Source organism: Ctenopharyngodon idella, chromosome 15, assembly GCF_019924925.1.
Source record: "Ctenopharyngodon idella isolate HZGC_01 chromosome 15, HZGC01, whole genome shotgun sequence".
Taxonomy (NCBI): Eukaryota; Metazoa; Chordata; class Actinopteri; order Cypriniformes; family Xenocyprididae; genus Ctenopharyngodon; species Ctenopharyngodon idella.
This window is the reverse complement of record NC_067234.1, coordinates 34,313,917-34,333,539: the sequence shown is the minus strand read 5'-3', so window position 1 is coordinate 34,333,539 and position 19,623 is coordinate 34,313,917. Positions and strand designations below refer to the sequence as shown.

General features: G+C 36.6%; 4 protein-coding genes across 18 annotated transcripts in view; all 4 read left to right on the top strand.

Annotated features, from left to right (window-relative positions):
* The window catches only part of LOC127495722 (zinc finger protein 420-like), a 137,129-nt gene that overhangs the window by 32,624 nt on the left and 84,882 nt on the right, over window positions 1-19,623 (top strand). For 6 of the 11 annotated variants that reach the window (XM_051862840.1, XM_051862844.1, XM_051862827.1 and 3 more), the window contains exon 2: window positions 5,665-5,795. The gene's annotated coding sequence lies outside the window, so the exon portion shown is untranslated. Of the gene's footprint in view, window positions 1-1,304; window positions 1,332-5,664; window positions 5,796-14,560; window positions 14,682-19,623 lie in introns of those variants that run through there. The other 5 variants (XM_051862810.1, XM_051862812.1, XM_051862852.1 and 2 more) reach the window with 2 other exon arrangements.
* LOC127495732 (gastrula zinc finger protein XlCGF7.1-like) overlaps window positions 1-19,623 on the top strand; it is a 100,168-nt gene that overhangs the window by 46,645 nt on the left and 33,900 nt on the right. For 3 of the 4 annotated variants that reach the window (XM_051862927.1, XM_051862929.1, XM_051862926.1), the window contains one exon: window positions 2,872-4,191. The exons of the other annotated variant lie outside the window; for it this stretch is intronic. In XM_051862927.1, coding sequence (XP_051718887.1) covers window positions 2,872-3,899 — 1,028 coding nt within the window. In that variant the 3' untranslated portion in view covers window positions 3,900-4,191. Of the gene's footprint in view, window positions 1-2,871; window positions 4,192-19,623 lie in introns of those variants that run through there. 4 annotated transcript variants of the gene reach the window in all.
* LOC127495770 (zinc finger protein 501-like) lies at window positions 6,640-9,435 on the top strand (the record flags this gene model as incomplete). Its single annotated transcript, XM_051863031.1, has 1 exon — window positions 6,640-9,435. A coding segment is annotated over one exon (687 nt), but the record flags the coding sequence as incomplete, so codon positions are not given.
* LOC127495735 (gastrula zinc finger protein XlCGF8.2DB-like) lies at window positions 14,556-17,771 on the top strand. 2 transcript variants are annotated; one of them, XM_051862937.1, is made up of 4 exons: window positions 14,556-14,799; window positions 15,077-16,168; window positions 17,046-17,127; window positions 17,393-17,771. In XM_051862937.1, exons 2-4 carry the CDS (start codon window positions 15,186-15,188, stop codon window positions 17,429-17,431), a joined length of 1,104 nt encoding a protein of 367 aa, XP_051718897.1. In that variant the 5' UTR covers window positions 14,556-14,799; window positions 15,077-15,185; the 3' UTR covers window positions 17,432-17,771. The 2 variants fall into 2 exon arrangements, with proteins under 2 accessions (XP_051718897.1, XP_051718895.1); XM_051862935.1 differs by having other exon boundaries at window positions 17,046-17,771.

Here is a 19,623-nt window from a genome sequence, read left to right as displayed (position 1 = left end):
TCAACTCAGGCCTTGATCCTGAGTTTGTGAAGTGCATGCACATGAATGCGTGACATCAGTGGCAAAAAGCCAATCACATGCCTTGAAACGGAGAGAAACTGTGGTTCACTTCTCGCGAGAGAGCCAGCACGATTCAAAACTCTTTTGCTGAAGGTTAAGAGGTTGAAGAAAATGAAGAATTTAAACGCATTTACACTGAAGAAAATAATTGTTCATGAAAGAGGACAAATAAAAGAAATGATCTTGCTCTATCAGTCTGAGTGCAAGTGAAACTTGCAAAGTTAGTTTATATAGTTGATAATATATAGCGATAGAGACTCAAACATGTAAGGTCACATGTAGTCATATTTAAAAGAGTTTATTTCCAGATTATTTATATTACATATGATATGTATATATTAATATTTATTGAAACTAAATGCTTAATATTAACTGTTAAACTAAAATTGCTTGTGTGTAATGGATTTATAATAATATATATCATATAATAATTATATAAATCATATATAAATCTAAATATTTCTGACAATTTCATTGTTAAAATTTTTTTTTTTGGAGGAAGAGAAACTGGGGGAGTCACTTTATTGCGTTGGATGTGTCAGTGTCACTTTGCTCACATCTGATTGGTCCAATTTAATTTGAGATCTCTTACCCAGCTCTGACCGCATTGTGGGGAAAATACAAACAACACGTGTTACTGAGGAAACATACACTTACGACCAGGGCTTGACATTAAAGGGATAGTTCACCCAAAAATGAAAATTATCCCATGATTTACTCACCCTCAAGCCATCCTAGGTTTGTATGACAGTCTTCTTTCAGACGAACACAATCCGAGATATATTTAAAAATATCCTTAGTCCTCCAAGGTTTATAATGGTTGTGAATGGTAACTCACATTCTGAAGACAGAAAAATTGCATCCATCCATAAAAAAAGTAATCTTTTACTTTATAAATTCGAATAACGAGCTTCCGATACTCCTACATCCTACGTCATACATCACGTCACGGGTTACTCATTTGGCGCAAGTCAACTTGCGCATTCTGCGTGCGGTCGTCGACCGGAAGCTCGTTATTCTAATTTATAAAGTTTTATATATGGATATTTTTCTTACAAAAACACATCCCTTCGCTTCAAAAGGCCTTTATTAACCCCCTGGAGTCGTATAGATTACTTTTTTTATGGATGGATGCAATTTTTCTGTCTTCAGAATGTGAGTTACCATTCACAACCATTATAAACCTTGGAGGACTAAGGATATTTTTAAATATATCTTGGATTGTGTTCGTCTGAAAGAAGATTGTCATATACACCTAGGATGGCTTGAGGGTGAGTAAATCATGGGATAATTTTCATTTTTGGGTGAACTAACCCTTTGACTGTGGCTAGTGGTTTTCCAAAGTTACTAGCCACTCAGCATTTTCACTGGCCACAATTTTGCTGTTGGGAAATTACATTTTATATGATTAAAGTTGATTTTGGCATTCTTAAATTACTTGATTTTGAGTCATTTTATTTGACTTAGAAGATTTAAAACCCTTTTAAACTTTCAAATGCAGAGTGACCACCCAAATCAAGACTACATTGTAGGCTATATCAGCTGGTATGTACAGGTGGGCAAGGGGTGAGCATAGGCTAATATTAAAAAGTTTTGAAAGTTATTTTTGTTAGGCTATATAAAAGAACAAAAAAGCAAATTACAAAAACAATAGTAAATTAAAAAAAAAAAACTTTTTTTCAGATACAGTAGGTTTATTTAACATGTATACATTTATTTAACATCTTTTGTTGTTCGATTAACATTAATGACAGACGGGTATTTAATTGGGCTGCTGAATGCATGGACGTAATAGACTGATACATATCCAGTTATTACCCACCTGTTTACATCCACTTAAGCCATAACCGACTGTATTCACGTGAGATACTCCACACGATGGACATTTTGACATCTGTGTGTGCGTGTATTTGACTATTCAGGCGCAAGGAGAACTGATCGCGCGTGCAACAGAGAGAGAGACGCGAGAGAGCGCTTCTGTTGTGTGTCATTCAGCGCGATTCGCCTATCCTGCCTTCACTAGCAGCAAGTTAATTGATAAAGAATTGTAATTTTGTGATACGACAATCTTGGCATTTCATTTGGCTGTAGGCTGGAATTAAATTCAACCCACCAAAGTGGCTAGTGGGAGTGGCTGTCTTACCCGCCACAGCTGAAATCTACCCGCATTTGGCGGGTTGGCGGGTGTTAATGTCAAGCCCTGCTTACGATACGTGTGTCCGAACACAGAGCATAGGTAAACGAACATCTCGCGACATTTGAGTTCTCCGCTGTAATGCGATCTCATGCATAATACAGCGCAGTGATTTGATTAAACAAGTTAATTCTCATGAATAAATGCGGCGAAAAGCTCAGAAACTGCTGACATAAATTTGTACTGTCCAATCAGCACTCTGAATTAACGCATATACCTTACATTTTGTGTGGCGTTGGTTCAACTTTGCTTTTTAAACTAAAAGAATGGCATCGTTCAGAAAAAAAACAACAACTATTTTTCACTTACTATTGTTGTTTTCAGCGATGTTCAACCTGTACACATCTGTTAACATCTCAAAAAATGTGTTTTAGGGTTTAATGACCCTGATTTGGTGGCTGTGAAATAATGAACAAAATAGAGACGATAAATTTAACATAAAATGCTTCTAAATGATCATAATCCTGAATAGCTGTTGTCATCCACATTTTAAATGGAATAACAAGAAAATTACGGAACTAACACATCAAAATCTGATACTTGATACTCTGTTGCTTTCTTCTGTTAAATCAGAGTTCACTTGAACTTATTTTGACCACATAATATTTTCATTTTAGACTGGATGGAGATGAAACCGCAAAAACATGAACTGAATGAAGCAGAGGAGGAAAAGCAGAACATCAAAACTCAAAGAACAAAAGATAATAAGCCATACACCTGCTCTCAGTGTGGAAAGAGTTTTACACAAAAAGGAAACCTTAAGAGACACATAAGAGTTCACACTGGAGAAAAACCGTATACATGCACTCAGTGTGGAAAGAGTTTTTATCAAGCATCAAGTCTCAGTAATCATCTGCAGGTTCACTCTGGAGAAAAACAGTGTGATCAGTGTGGTAAAGATTTTCATTCATCATCACATCTAAAACAACACCTGAAAGTTCATTCAGATGAGAGGCCTTATGTGTGTTCTCTCTGTGGAAAGAGTTTTTCAAGGTTTTATAGTTTTAAACTGCACCAGAAAATACATGATGAAGTGAGAGATCATGTGTGTTGTGACTGTGGGAAGAGCTTTAATAGAGCTGACTGTCTGAAACTGCACCAAAGAATTCATACTGGAGAAAAACCTTACAAGTGCTCATATTGTGACAAGAGTTTCGCTCGTTCTAAGAGCCTGAAATCACATGAGCGAGTTCATACTGGGGAGAAGCCGTACTACTGTACTCAGTGTGAGAAGAGTTTTTCTCGTATAACAGCTCTCAGAATTCATCAGCGCATTCACTCTGGAGAAAAGCCATATAACTGTGATCAGTGTGGTAAAAGGTTTATTTCATCTTCACATTTAAAAAAACACCTAAACGTTCATTTAGATGAGAGGCCTTATGTGTGTTCTCTCTGTGGAAAGGGTTTTTCATGGCTGAACAATTTTAAACTGCACCAGAAAACACATGATGAAGTGAAAGATCATGTGTGTTTGGACTGTGGGAAGAGATTTAATAGAGCTGGCAATCTGAAACAGCACCAAAGAATTCATACTGGAGAAAAACCTTACAAGTGCTCATATTGTGACAAGAGTTTCAATCATTCTGTACACCTGAAATCACATGAACGAGATCATACTGAAGAGAAGCCGTACTACTGTACGTAGTGCACTCGTCTGAAAATATGTTGCAAAATTTGGAGTTTGTCTTAAAAGCACGATATCATTTTGCAATATTAAAAAAAAAAATGCTTGGAAAACTATCAAAATTTAAAAGTTAAAGCTTCACCAGTCCACAACTCTATAAAGTCATTGTTGTAGTTTATTTCTGTCAGGATGGATTGTGTGTAAATAGGTCTTTCTTGAATTAGATAAATTCATGTCATTTTCTTATTTACTAAGTGTACTAAAATGTCTTCTGATAGTACTTGTAATTTTGAGAAATAAAACTGAAACAACATCTTGTCTGGTGCGTGTGTTTGTTTTGTTAACTTGTTTATCGTTGTTTTTATGTTTCCCCTTCCTTCCCTTTTTTCTTTTTCATGAGTGATGCCTGTTGAAATAGTTACAAGGAATTGAAAGGAAATATGAAATTGTGGGATTACAAAATTGAGAACCTGTTTAAGATCTGTTGATCTTACATCCTGACATAACATCACATGACAGACTGAGGTGAAATACATTGTATTTAGCATTTTAAAGGGTTAGTTCACCCAAAAATGAAAATCCTGTCATTAATTACTCACCCTCATGTCGTTCCAAACCCAAAAGACTTTCATTCATCTTCGGAACACAAATGAAGATCTTTTTGATGAAATCTGAGAGATGTCTGTCCCTCCATAGACAGCTGCGCAACTGAAACTTTGATGCTTCAGAAAGTTCATAAAGAGATAAAACTGCTTTAGTGAGACTTGATGACTGCAGCGACCAAACATCACGTTCTTAATAAAGAATTCTGCTGAAGATACACTGAGTCTCTGAATGCCTGTTGCATAAAGCTAGTTGAACAGCTTTGAGTTTCAGAGTAGGTTTAGAGTTGACAAATCCATATAAATCCAACCCGGTTTAGATCAGGTTCAACAGTCTTACAACCCTCGGTATAAACATTCTCTATCAACTTAATTTTAATCCAGAGTTTGGCCTTAGTTCACCCCAAAATGCTCAAGTTCATTCAGATGAGAGGCCTTATGTGTGTTCTTTCTGTGGAAAGAGTTTTTCATGGTTGCATCAATTTAAAGGGTTAGTTCACCCAAAAATGTAAATTCTGTCATTAATTACTCACCCCCGTGTTGTTCCACAACCGTAAGGCTTTAGTTCGTCTTCAGTACACAAATGTTTTTTAATGAAATCTGGGAGCTTTCTGCCCCTCAATAGAGGTCCAATGCAACTACCACTTTCAAGGTCCAGAAAGATAGTAAAGACATCATAAAAGTACTCCATGTGACTCCAGTGGTTAAATCTCATTTTTATGAAGAGCATTGTTTGTGCAAAAAAAGAACATAATTTACCACTTTATTTACAAAAATAATGATCTCGACACATGCATGTTGTGTTCACATGAGAGCTGACATTGTTGCGTAAATTAAGTTTGTTTTTTTTTTTTAAGTAAATTATGTTTTCTTTTGCACAACCAAAGCTCTCACGTTGCTTCATAAAATTGAGGTTAAACTTCTGGAGTCGCATGGAATATTTAAATGATGTTTTTCCTACATTTCTGGACCTTGAAAGTGGTAGTTGTGTTGGATCTCTATAAAGAGACAGAAACCTCTAGGATTTTGTTAAAAATATTAAATGAAACCAACGTCTTCAAATGTGTCTGGATTAATGTAGATTTAGCTAGATGCTACTAATATGTAACCATCAAAAACCACCATATGTGTTTGCTGTTAAAGTAATCGAGTATCATGCATGCAACTTTTTTTGATTTTCCCAGATGTGGTCCTGTGGGCGTCAGTATCACACAGTGATCACAGTTCACACCTGCAGTGAAGCTCCTCCCACAACAATTCACCAATAAATACTGGGAATATTCACATCATCCTACAAGAGAAGGACAAACTCCAGGTGTAGCAGCTGAAATCTGTGACTGTTAAAGATGGAGTTTATTAAAGAGGAGATTGAAGACATGAGTGATCCAGAACCATCCAGAATAAAACATGAAGATACTGAGAAACAAATAGGTTGGTGTCTGTTCTTGATTCTTCATTGTTGACCATTTAACTATTTAGGGAACAAAGCTTCAGTTTAACAGATTGGATGATAAATGATACAGAAAATGCATCTAAATGGTCATAATCTTGAATAGCTTTTGTTATTCACATTTTAAACGGATTAACAAGAAAGTGACAGAACTAACTTTGGCACATCAAAGATTTTATACTTGATCCTCTGTTGCTTTCTTCTGTTAAATCAGAGTTCATTTGAACTTATTTTAACCACATAATATTTTTATTTCAGACTGGATGGAGATGAAACCGCAAAAACATGAACTGAATGAAGCAGAGGAGGAAAAGCAGAGTATCAAAACTCAAAGAACAAAAGCTAAAAAGCCGTACACCTGCTCTCAGTGTGGAAAGAGTTTCAGACAAAAAGGAAACCTTAAGATACATATGAGAATTCACACTGGAGAGAAACCGTTTACATGCTCTCAGTGTGGAAAGAGTTTTTCTCAAGCATCAGGTCTCAGGAATCATCTGCAGGTTCACTCTGGAGAAAAACCATTCAACTGTGATCAGTGTGGTAAAGATTTTAATTCATTATCAAATCTAAAACAACACCTGAAAGTTCATTCAGGTGAGAAGCCTTATGTGTGTTCTCTCTGTGGAAAGAGTTTTTTATGGCTGCGTCATTTTAAACTGCACCAGAAAACACATGATGAAGTGAGAGATCATGTGTGTTGTGACTGTGGAAGAGCTTTACTACCCCTGCCCATCTGAAAAATCACCAAAGAATTCATACTGGAGAAAAACCTTACAAATGCTCATATTGTGACAAGAGTTTTGCTCGTTCTGAAAGCCTGACAGTACATGAGCGAGTTCATACTGGAGAGAAGCCGTACTGCTGTACTCAGTGTGGAGAGAGTTTCAAATGTACTAGAGCTCTCACTTATCATCTGCTCCGTCACTCTGGAGAAAAGCCATTTAACTGTGATCAGTGTGGTAAAAAGTTTATTTCATCATCACATTTAAAACAACACCTGAAAGTTCATTCAGATAAGAAGCCTTATGTGTGTTCTCTCTGTGAAAGGAGTTTTTCATGGCTAAAAAGTTTTAAACAGCACCAGAAAATACATAATGAAGTGAGAGATCAAAGAATTCATTCTGGAGAAAAACCTCACACATGCTCACATCATGTATGTTGTGATTGTAGGAAGAGTTTTACTAGAGCTGACTATTTGAAACAGCACCAAAGAATTCATACTGGAGAAAAACCTTACAAGTGCTCATATTGTGACAAGAGTTTCACTCAGTCTGCACATCTGAAATCACATGAACGACTTCATACTGGAGAGAAGCCGTACTACTGTACTTGGTGTAGAGAGAATTTTAAACATTTATCAAGCCTTCACAGTCATATGAAAGTATGTTGCAAGTGAGCAACCTTTGTTGGAAAGCTTGGAAAACTACAAATACTTACAAGTTGAAGCTTCACCAGTCATCCACTCTATAAAGTATAAAGTCATTGTTGTAGTTTATTTCTGTCAGGATGGGTTGTATGTAAATCGGTCTTTCTTAAATTAGATATATTCATGTCAATTTCTTATTTACTACGTGTACTAAATTGTCTTCTGATAGTTCATGCAATTATAAGAAATAAAACAGAAACATTGTCTTGATTGATCTATTTAATGAACGCAGAGAATGAGTTATTTAGTTTTAATCACAATGTGTTTAAACATTATTTCTTAATACTGTGATAAATATGTTTGGGATGTACAGTATTATTGTAAACTAAATGATCAGGTCTTGTATCATATAAAGAGGTTGGAGAGGTTGGGTTTTATTCTTCATTAATGACTGCTTAGGAACAAAGCAATACCAAAGCTTTAGATAGGGCTCAGCAAAAAAAAAGGATTTTTTTTCTTCTTTTTTTTCACTCATTAGGTAAGAATAGCCTCTGTATAGTTACACAGTCCCATTTGACCTTTATACCCAAATCACCCTTAATTCACCCTACATAGTGATCCGTGTCTGAGGATATAAAGAAAGCAGACTATTGTCTGTACAATACTTTTTGTTGCATGCATTCTTTCTTCTTTTTATTAGATTTTAAAGTTGAATAATGTCATATATCTCCAAAATGCTGCAGTAAAATGGTTTCATATGAGGTGTGCATATAGTATGGGACGTCCCCTATAAGAACTGGCCATTGTTTTTTCTACAAACCCGATTCCAAAAAAGTTAGGACACTACAAATTGTGAATAAAAAAGGAATGTAATGATGTGGAAGTTTCAAATTTCAATATTTTGTTCAGAATATAACATAGATGACATATCAAATGTTTAAACTGAGAAAATGTATCATTTTAAGGGAAAAATAAGTTGATTTTAAATTTCATGGCATCAACACATCTCAAAAAAGTTGGGACAAGGCCATGTTTACCACTGTGTGGCATCCCCTCTTCTTTTTATAACAGTCCGCAAACGTCTGGGGACTGAGGAGACAAGTTGCTCAAGTTTAGGAATAGGAATGTTGTCCCATTCTTGTCTAATACAGGCTTCTAGTTGTTCAACTGTCTTAGGTCTTCTTTGTCGCATCTTCCTCTTTATGATGCACCAAATGTTTTCTATGGGTGAAAGATCTGGACTGCAGGCTGGCCATTTCAGTTCCCGGATCCTTCTTCTACGCAGCCATGATGTTGTAATTGATGCAGTATGTGGTCTGGCATTGTCATGTTGGAAAATGCAAGGTCTTCCCTGAAAGAGACGACGTCTGGATGGGAGCATATGTTGTTCTAGAACTTGGATGTACCTTTCAGCATTGATGGTGCCTTTCCAGATGCGTAAGCTGCCCATGCCACACGCACTCATGCAACCCCATACCATCAGAGATGCAGGCTTCTGAACTGAGCGCTGATAACAACTTGGGTTGTCCTTGTCCTCTTTAGTCCGGATGACATGGCGTCCCAGTTTTCCAAAAAGAACTTCAAATTTTGATTCGTCTGACCACAGAACAGTTTTCCACTTTGCCACAGTCCATTTTAAATGAGCCTTGGCCCAGAGAAAACGCCTGCGCTTCTGGATCATGTTTAGATATGGCTTCTTTTTTGACCTATAGAGTTTTAGCCGGCAACGGCGAATGGCACGGTGGATTGTGTTCACCGACAATGTTTTCTGGAAGTATTCCTGAGCCCATGTTGTGATTTCCATTACAGTAGCATTCCTGTATGTGATGCAGTGCCGTCTAAGGGCCCGAAGATCACGGGCATCCAGTATGGTTTTCCGGCCTTGACCCTTACGCACAGAGATTGTTACACCCGTAAGACCTTCGTTCATCTTTGGAACACAAATTAAGATATTTTGATGATATCTGACAGCTCTCTGACTCCTCAGTAGACAGTAAGTTAACCACCACTGTCAAGGTCCAGAAAGGTAATAAAGACATTGTTAAAATAGTCCATGTGACTACAGTGGTTCAACCTTAATTTTATGAAACGATGAGAATACTTTTTGTGTGCAAAAACAAAATAAAAATACTTTATTCAGCAGTCTCTTCTCTTCCATGTCAGTCTTCTACGCAGTTGATGCAGTAATCACAGTGCAGCACTTCCGTGTACTACGTCAGAACCAATGTGATGCTAACTGCCAATTGGTCTACAAAGTTATGTCATACCTGCACCACTCAATGGATAAGTAGGCTACATAATCAAATTCATAAATATTACACCATTTTAAAATTTGTTAAAAATACATACCAAGCGACTGAAACATTGAAACGCATACATGTTGAGTGACTGTGTTTGTTCACATTGAGTTTGAACAATCTTTTCATTTATTTATTTTCAAGATCTGAGGTGGAGCCGTTAGAGTCAAAAGAAATCTCAAAATATTTTTTTTTTATTTTTTTATTTTGAGAAAAAAAAGGAATAGAAATGATAAGGTAAGCACCCTTTTCCTTGAAGATATTACTTGGGTGTCTCCTGTAGTTTTTTTTAATAATTTATTTGAAAATCTAAATTGGAAAAAGATTTGGTCCATGTAACAAGAATACCTTCTTACTAATAAAGTAATAAAAAAAAAAAAGTATATTTCAAATTATTAACACATTTTATCCTGTCAAACATTTCATTAAGAAATGTAAAACTGATATTGATACAAGATGTTAATTTTGCCAACTTGTCATGCTTTGTCATAAATTTATTTTCTTTGCAAATTTTATATCCACAAAATGCAAGTTCACCAACAACAAACTAGTTTTTCTTGTTTTTTGAAAGAATTTAAAATGTATCTCAACACTATTTCAAAAATAAAAGTAAATAAGAAAGCAAGTAGAACAACTTTAATTAGCAAATGATGTATAAATTAATTTCTCACCCTCATGTTCTATTCCCTCTTTTTTTATCATTAGCTAATTATTGTTATTTTCAATGACAATATGTGCATTGTTGTTAAATTTTGTGTTTTATAAAGTTTTAGTTTTGCATCAATAAAAAAAATAACTGGCATCTTCAAGTCTTCGCAGCTCCGCATCAAGTCCAACACACCTGGGGCATTGAATGAAAAGTGTTTCTCATGAAAACGATTCGAGATATCTCATAACGTTTTGATTAGTCTAAATAGTATTTAAGACAGACTTTTATAATTCAGTTTCGACTAGACTGCTCCTAGTCGAATCTGCTGTTGTGTGAAGTGACACTGAATTTACTCAGCTCCTCCCCCACACCAGAGCCTCTCCCCTACGAGTCTTGTTGAAAATGCTTAGTGCTAACTGCTAACAACTGTAGTCTGCTTTTGTTTTCACGGACAGAAAAGCTACTCGGTGTTCTTAAGGAATTATTAAATATCATTTGGATGGATTCATATGTGGTAAAAGCTCTCCAGCATGTCAGGTATGTAGCGCTGTGATTTTATTTGAATCGTGTTGCAAAACGGACCAATGGAGTGTTTGTTCGATAACGACAGAAAACTCGCAAACTTATCGTCTGATTTAATTTAATATACATTCTGAAAGGAAAGAGTGAAGAACAATGGGATTATACACCAAACGTGAAGTAGCATGCACATCACAACATTATCCTATTTCAAGATATAGAATTGGACAAAACCCTTCATGAGTTTTCTTTGCATACCTTGTCATTTTAACACTCAGGACCGTTATTATAGAATGCTTACATATCAGGTTTCCAGGGTAGGATTGGTTAATAAAATATTTAGGGTGTGGCTTAGCATAGCTGTATTTGCATGCGTTATGCGTCTATAAAGTAATTCTGACTAATGTTAACTCCACATATCTATTTTGCTAAATGCAGATCCAAAAAATGAACTTAATAGTCAAAAATCAGCCTAATATATCCCTAATTACCTTTTTTATAATTATCTTATAACAATAAATGATAATAGTGCAAACAACATTAAAGACAAACAAAACGTCTAACTGGCAATTAGCGAATTAATAGTCTGGCAGAAATAACATAGCGTTTAGCTGAGCTGCTGAAAAGCATCTTTATCTCATTTTCACTACATTTATTATGGTAATGTCTGAGATCTTCTGTAAATTGGCATAATCACTTTCTGATGTGTGTTTTTAGTGCGTTACCCCTCAGGTTAACGTATATTATTAAAAATACTATTAAAGCGTACAGAAACTATACCTGCAAATTCTCACCTCTTTTTTGAGATTGAAATATGCCATTCACGTGATTAGTGCCGATCTGATGAGTTTTTCTTTGAATGTATATCTCAAGCGTAATGACGTTTCTATGGCATCTTCTTTTTGTCTTTCCTCAGTATGATGCCTAATAAAGTAGTGTTTATAAGTGCAGCACTGCTTGTGTTCAGCAGTAACTGCTTTTCCATAAGCGCCACCTTCTGTCAGAGAGTGATTTTTCATTTTCATTCAGCCTGTCTGCGGTTTTTGTTCATAACATTACATACTGTTTATCATTATTATTAGGCTGGTTTATCATACTTTTTATTTAGTCAAAACTGGTGTTTAAATAATAAGTTTCCATTCACCTATTTTTATAAATTATAAATTAAAAAATGCAAAACTTGCGCGCTTGTTTGAGTCGGATAAAAAATTTTTTATCCAATAAGAAAACATGCATAAACTACAATGGAAACACATTTACCGAGTAAATATCTTGATGTGCATCAGAAAAAGCGTATGACTTTGCGTGATGGGATGGCATAACTGGACTAACCAGTGACCAATCTTTTTGCACAGCATCTGAAATGCTGTTTTAGTTGTTCTGTGTTCCCTGAGCAAAGTCTGTCGTCAAAGTGGTTTGAATTACCTTCCCATCTTCCTCCGAAATGCGTTTATTGTTTATCTCATATGCGTATCTCATTTGTTTATCTCAGTGTTTATTGCATTTCGTCTACATGCTCTGAGATGCAAGTAATTCATTATATATGAAAATTATTATATACAGTGGCTCCTACTTTTCTTAGTGATATTTAAGCCCCGGGTATACTTCGACCGTCCGCGTTCGTGCACCATCCGCATGATGTAATTTTCGTTATGCGGAGGGCTTGCGGCCGGCCGCACACCCCGTCCGCATGCAGCCCAAATTTCGAGACGGTGCGCGTGCAACAGCGCATGCGCAAGCAGGACAGAAGAGTCCACTAGGTGGCAATACGCACAGTACTGAGCGCAATGTGCAGTCGTCGAAGAAGAGTGTGTATAGAGCGATTCAAAAACAAGACGAGTAAACTCAGAGGCATGCTTTCTCCATCGTTTTTGTTTCTTGTCTCTTAATGTGTATCTTCTGAACTATGTTGCAATGCACTATTTTTTTTCTCCGATCCTGCCCAGCGAATGTCCCGTTGATGACACAAGTCTGGTAAAGAGTATAGAAAAAATTGTACTGCGCATATGTCGAACTTGGTCATCCGTGGATGCGACTGCGCGCGAGACGCGTCCACGGGCGCGGAAAGTGAAGTATACCCAGGGCTTTAGTGCCAGTGAAGTGACAATTTTGTTCTGTGCGACTCACTGGATGGAAACGCTGTTTTATCCTCAATTTTTTTATGCGATATTTCCATTTTGCGCACAAGTAGGGTTGGGCCGATAGACGATGCCATTGTCCATCGCCGATGCTGACATACATCACGATGTTGAGTCGGCATCGTGATTCGCCCTAAACCACTGATATTCAAATGGCGAACCGCGGTCCGCATCCGGACCCTGGCATGTTTCCATCCAGACCACGAGACAGAACGGTAGCACCATTTCACTGTTTCTAGTTGAAGTGAGCAGCTCGTCAAAACGGCGTTCATGAAGCATGAACAAGTTTCTCTAAGTTTTGACTGAAGACAAAGCATCGAATTCTTGAAATATTTTTGAGATGATAACATGCTGATTTAGTTATTGTCTTTACATGACTACTGAAACTCAGGTCTGACTCCAAAATCACACCAAGATTGCTGACTTGATTTTTAGTTGTTTGACAACTAGAGTGAAGGTATGCGTTCACTTTGAGAACTTCATCTTTGTTTCTAAATGCAATGACTTCAGTTTTGTCTCTGTTTAACTGAGGGAAGTTTTGGTAAATCCAGTTTTTAATTTCATCAGTGCATTGGCACAGTGGTAGCATATATAGGTTGAACAGGAGTGGTGCAAGTATTGAGCCTTGAGGGACTCCGCATGTCATGGATGTCCACTCAGACTTATGGATACCTATACTCGCATAATAATCTCTCCCTTCTAAGTATGACCTGAACCATTTAAGTACCATCCCAGAAAGCCCGACCCAGTTTTCCAGCCTGTCAAGAAGTATGTTGTGATCGACAGTGTCAAACGCATATTTTACCTGTATCGGTGTTTAGGCGAATATAATTTATTATCTTTATGAGTGCTGTCTCTGTGCTGTGATGCATTCAAAACAGTTATGATTTCTTTTGCCATATTGACTTCTCTGTGGATATTAGAGTCCCCAGTAATAGCAAAACAGTCAAACTCTGAGGAAATTGTTGTTAACAGTTCTGTAAAGTTCTCAACAAAGGCTGGAGAGTATTTTGGAGGCCTGTAAATAATAAGTAGAATGCGTGGAGCACCTTTTAACACCATACCCAGATATTCGAAAGACAAGTAATCACCAGATGACACTTGCTTGTATTCTTTACATCTTTAAATAGAGCAGCTACACCTCCACCTCTCCTAACAGCCCTGCAGACACTCATAAAAGTAAAGTTAGGAGGGGCTGTTTCATTGAAGATTGTTGCACTTCAGCTGTCTTCTAGCCACGTTTCATTTAGAAGCATGAAGTCGTTGACTAGAAGTGATTTGTTTTTAAGTGAGCGGATGTTTAAAAGGGCTAACTTAACAGTCTTACTTTCTGTCTCCACAGTAATCTTAGTTTGACGTGTAAGATGGGTTTGCCAAACGGCTTGAGAAGGCCTTAGGCTTTCTATCATGTAGTAAAACAGAAATAGAGAAAGCAACAGGCACACTGGGTTCCTGCTTGTTCTGTAAACATTTGACAAAGTGCAGTCATTTCCTGCCGGTATTGAGAATTGAACTCACAATCTTCGGGCTACCAGTCTGATTCTCTGTCCATTAGGCCATGATTGCCTATTAACTAAATTAAAGGCACCATATGTGTTTGCTATTAAAGTAATCCAGTATAAATTCAGTAACTTGTCTTTGATTTTTCCAGATGTGGTCCTGTGGGCGTCAGTATCACACAGTGATCACAGTTCACACCTGCAGTGAAGCTCCTCCCACAACAATTCACCAATAAATACTGGGAATATTCACATCATCCTACAAGAGAAGGACAAACTCCAGGTGTAGCAGCTGAAATCTGTGGGACTGTTAAAGATGGAGTTTATTAAAGTGGAGATTGAAGACATGATTGATCCAGAACCATCCAGAATAAAACATGAAGATATTGAGCAGCAAATAGGTTGGTGTCCATTCTTGATTCTTCATTGTTGACTGATGAGAAACATTAAGGTAACACAGCTTCAGTTCAACAGATTTAGTGGCTGTGAAATAATTAGCAAAATAGATATAGTGAAAATGCATCTAAATGATCATAATCTTGAATAGCTTTTGTCATCCACATTTTAAATGGATTAACAAGAAAATGAACACATCTGATACTTGATACTCTGTTGCTTTCCTCTGTTAAATCAGAGTTCATTTGAACTTATTTCAACCACATAATATTTTCTTTTTAGACTGGATGGAGATGAAACCACAAAAACATGAACTGAATGAAGCAGAGGAGGAAAAGCATAGCATCGAAATTCAAAGAACAAAAGATAATAAGCCGCACACCTGCCCTCAATGTGGAAAGAGTTTCAGACAAAAGGAAACCTTAAGACACACATAAGAGTTCATACTGGAGAGAAACCGTATACATGCACTCAGTGTGGAAAGACTTTTGCTGGTGAATCAGGTCTCCGATATCATCTACGCATTCACTCTGGAGAAAAACCATTTAACTGTGATCAGTGTGGTAAAAATTTTAATTCGTCATCAAATCTAAAACAACACCTAAATGTTCATTCAGATGAGAGGCCTTATGTGTGTTTCTTCTGTGCAAAGAGTTTTTCACGGATGCGTCATTTTAAACTGCACCAGAAAACACATGATGAAGTGAGAGATCATGTGTGCTTTGAGTGTGGGGAGAGCTTTACTACATCTGCCCATTTAAAAAATCACCAAAGAATTCATTCTGCAGAAAGACATTACAAGTGCTCATATTGTGACAAGAGTTTCACTCGTTCTGAAAACATGAAATCACATGAGCGAGTTCATACTGGAGAGAAGCCGTACTACTGTACTCGGTGTGGGAAAAGTTTCAAATGTAAAACTGATCTCAAGTATCATCTGCTCCGTCACGCTGGAGAAAAGCCATTTAACTGTGATCAGTGTGGTAAAGAGTTCATTTCATCATCGCATCTAAAACAACACCTGAAAGTTCATTCAGATGAGAGGCCTTATGTGTGTTCTCTCTGTGGAAAGAGTTTTTCAAGGATGAACAGTTTTAAACAGCACCTGAAAATACATGATGAAGTGAGAGATCATGTGTGTTTGGACTGTGGGAAGAGCTTTATTAGAGCTGACAATCTGAAACAGCATCAAAGAATTCATACTGGAGAAAAACCTTACAAGTGCTCATCTTGTGACAAGAGTTTCACTCAGTCTGCACACCTGAAATCACATGAGCGACTTCATACTGGAGAGAAGCCGTACTACTGTACTGAGTGTGGAAAGAGTTTCAAACATTTATCAAGCCTTCACACTCATATGAAAATATGTTGCAAGTGAGAAACATTTGTTTTCATGTCAAATACAAGTAAATAATGTAAGATAAAATATGGAGTTTGACCTAAAAGCACAATATCATTTAGTTCAGGGTTCCTCAAATCCAATCCTGGAGGGCTACTGCCCTGCAGAGTTCAGCTCAAACCTTGATCAAACTCACCTACCTGTGATTTTTTTTTTTTATTTTTTTTTTTTAGTGATCATGAAGACCTTGAGGTGTGTTTGATCAGGGTTGGAGCTAAACTTTGCAGAGCATTGGCCCTTCGGGGCAAGATTTGAGGAAGTCTGATTTCAGTTTTTGTCAATTTGTTGAAAAGCTTGATGAACTATAAAGACTTGAAGCTTCACCAGTCAACAACTCTTACAATGTAAATAAAGTTGTAGTTTATTTCTGTCAGGATGAGTTGTGTGCTAAATAGGTCTTTTTTGAATTAGATATATTCATGTCATTTACTTACCAAGTGTACTAAAATGTCTTCTGATAATTCATGCAATTATGAGAAATAAAATAGAAACATTCTGTCTTATTTGATCTGTTTAATGAACAAAGAGAATGAGTTATATATTTTTAATCACATGAGTTTAAACGGTCTATCTTAATACGGTGATTACTATCTTTTGGATGTACAGTATTATTGTAAAATCAACTCGAATGAACAGGTCTTGTATACATAAAGGTTGGAGTCCATTTTTATCCTTCATTGCTAAGGAAACATAAAGTACCAAAGCTTCAGTTCACCAAAGCTGTGAACAATGGTGAATGAAGAGCAAATGTGGAATGTTTTCTCCAAATGCTGTATATTTACAGAGTATTTAAATGTGATTAATATGCCAATTTACAGAAGATCTCAGACATAACCCTGTTATTTCTGCCAGACTATTGAGAAGAATGAAACTCCGACTTAACTCAGACTATGGCTCAGACTTGGAAATCCCATGTTTTTCTATCCAGGATCAGGTAATCCATTTTACTTTTGTGTCAGTTTTTCCAAAGCAAAATTACATTGGATCAGCCTTATCCAGATACACACGTTTTAAGATTACCAAATCTGGATTACAAGTGCTCCAAATGGGCTTGCATTTCACAATGTGTTGCTAGCAATGTGAATGTGGGGTCACTCACTTTAAGTGTTGTTTGAAGAGAAAGCAACATAAACATCTGGACAGAACTAACTAAATGACAGAACTATCTAATAGTAATTAATTCATATGTTTATTTTCAGCCAGATAGAAGTGATGGAGCAAAGACACAAACTGAATAAAGTGGTGGAGAAATATGAAAACATGTGAAATTGGCCATTCAGAGAAATATCATTATCGGGCTGAAATTTATCTGGACCTATTCTGAGAGCCAACCAAGAATATTTTGCTGTGTACAACTGCTACTTTTATTTTCATTTTATCATACCTCTACCACCAACTTTTCAAAAAGACTTGTTTTTTCCCGCTATCCCTGTAAGGCAAAGACATTGTTATTTAGTCCTCTATCATCTCCTGCATTCCTAAGAACTGAAGTATTGTACTTGCACTGTTTAGCGTTTGTGGTCTATACTCGCCTGTTTTGGACACTATTCAATAAAGCGTTGTGTTGTTATTCACCTATCTCTCTCTTGAGTCTGATATCTCCTGACACATTTTTTGGGGGGAAATAAGGTTGTTACAATACCAAAATTTTAGATACCAGTGAACTTTTACTATTCTCAATACCAGTTTCGATACCACAGCAAAAACTAATGTAAGTAAAAAGTTCTCAAGCAATTATTCAAGACAAGTAAACAGTAATAAAGAACAAATGACAAGCAATAGGACAAATAAATACAATAGAGCAAATATTCAAATTAAATAAAGAGTGCTAATTTTTTCAGGTAGATCTACCTAACAGAATTAAGAAATAATACTGACATTGAATAAAGTAATCAAATGTAAAATAAAACACTGCATAGTCTATACTGTATTAATTAAATACACACTGATATTTAGTAAAGCTACAAAAATGATTCAGTCATGAGCCGTGTCACAGATCCACCATGTCTGCACTACATCTCCCATCATCCTCCCTGGCTCTCACCTGCACACACTTCACCATCACCTCTCCTGATAGGCAATCACATGCACCTGCTCCTTGTCTGCACCATCACTGCACCTACTTAAGCACACACCTCGCTTCACTCAATTGTCCAGTCTTGATTATACATAGAGGTTCTTCTCCAGCGACGTCCGCGCGATGCGATGCGATGCGATGCGATGCGATGCGATGCGATGCGATGCGATGCGATGCGATGCGATGCGATGCGATGCGATGCGATGCGATGCGATGAGTCGAGTCATCCGTCCATCCATGATCTCCATAACCTGTAAGATAAAGACTGTAGCCTCATCATCATCATCATGCCTACTGAAGTATCACTGCTCTGCTTATCCACCTGATATCCTGAATTACCACTGTTGCAGTCAATAAACATCCATTCATCTATGTTTTCTGTGTCCCGTGTATACTTCCGTAACAAGCAGTGAGTGATTTTCTCATTTTCTTTAGTTGTTTCATTAACATTAATGACACAACAGTTTATTAGGCTGCTGTCACTTTAAGACTGCATGGGCCCAAAATATTCAGACACATCCAAATCTCCCAACTGATTACCTTCACTTAATACATAAACCGACTGCGTTTACGTGAATACTTTGATGTGGCTTTTTTTTGTGTGTGTGCGTTTAACTGATCAGCCATGCACAGAAAGCTGCCTGTCGGTGTGCGAATACTGAATATGAGTTCTTTTTTCCTGGCATATTCCACTTTAATAACTCATTTTGACATTAAGCACATTCCACTCTTTATTACTAATTTGTACATGTCTTTATCACTCTACCATGTAAATAACTGGATATATTTGCATGCCTATTTGCAGTCCTAACGAGCAGTAATGCTTAACCCTTGTGCGTCTATTAAAAAAACGTTACATATAGTTCCATCGAGAACAAAAATTAAAAAAAACTGTCATAAAAATTTGAAGCTTGGGAGAGCCACAGACTGAAGTTTGGTCTTATTGGTAACACTTTACAATAAGGTTCATTAGTTAACATTAGTTAACATGAACTAATATTGAACTGCACTTATACAGCTTTTATTAATCTTTAATGTCTTCAACATTTATTAATACATTTTTAAAATCTTGTTAACATTAGTTAATGCACTGAACTAACATGAACAAACAATGAACAACTGTATTTTCATTAACTAACATTAGCATGTTTAGTAAATACAGTAACAAATGTATTGCTCATGGTTAGTTCATGTTAGTTAATACATTAACTAATGTTTAACTAATGAACCTTATTGTAAAGTGTTACAGTCTCATTTTAAAGAAGACCCCTGGTTGGCAGATTATTTTTGACGTAAAAGTTTAAAAAGTGAAGCCTAAAAATTATAGAAGTTTACGTTTGTGAAAATGATTAA

Bases quoted from the DNA above. Each gene is read 5' to 3' on its own strand.
- LOC127495735 (XM_051862935.1), top strand. From the start codon at position 15,186: ATGTGGAAAGAGTTTCAGACAAAAGGAAACCTTAAGACACACATAAGA. The intron at 16,169-17,045 runs GTGAGAAACATT...TATTTCTGCCAG, and splicing joins CATATGAAAATATGTTGCAA to ACTATTGAGAAGAATGAAAC.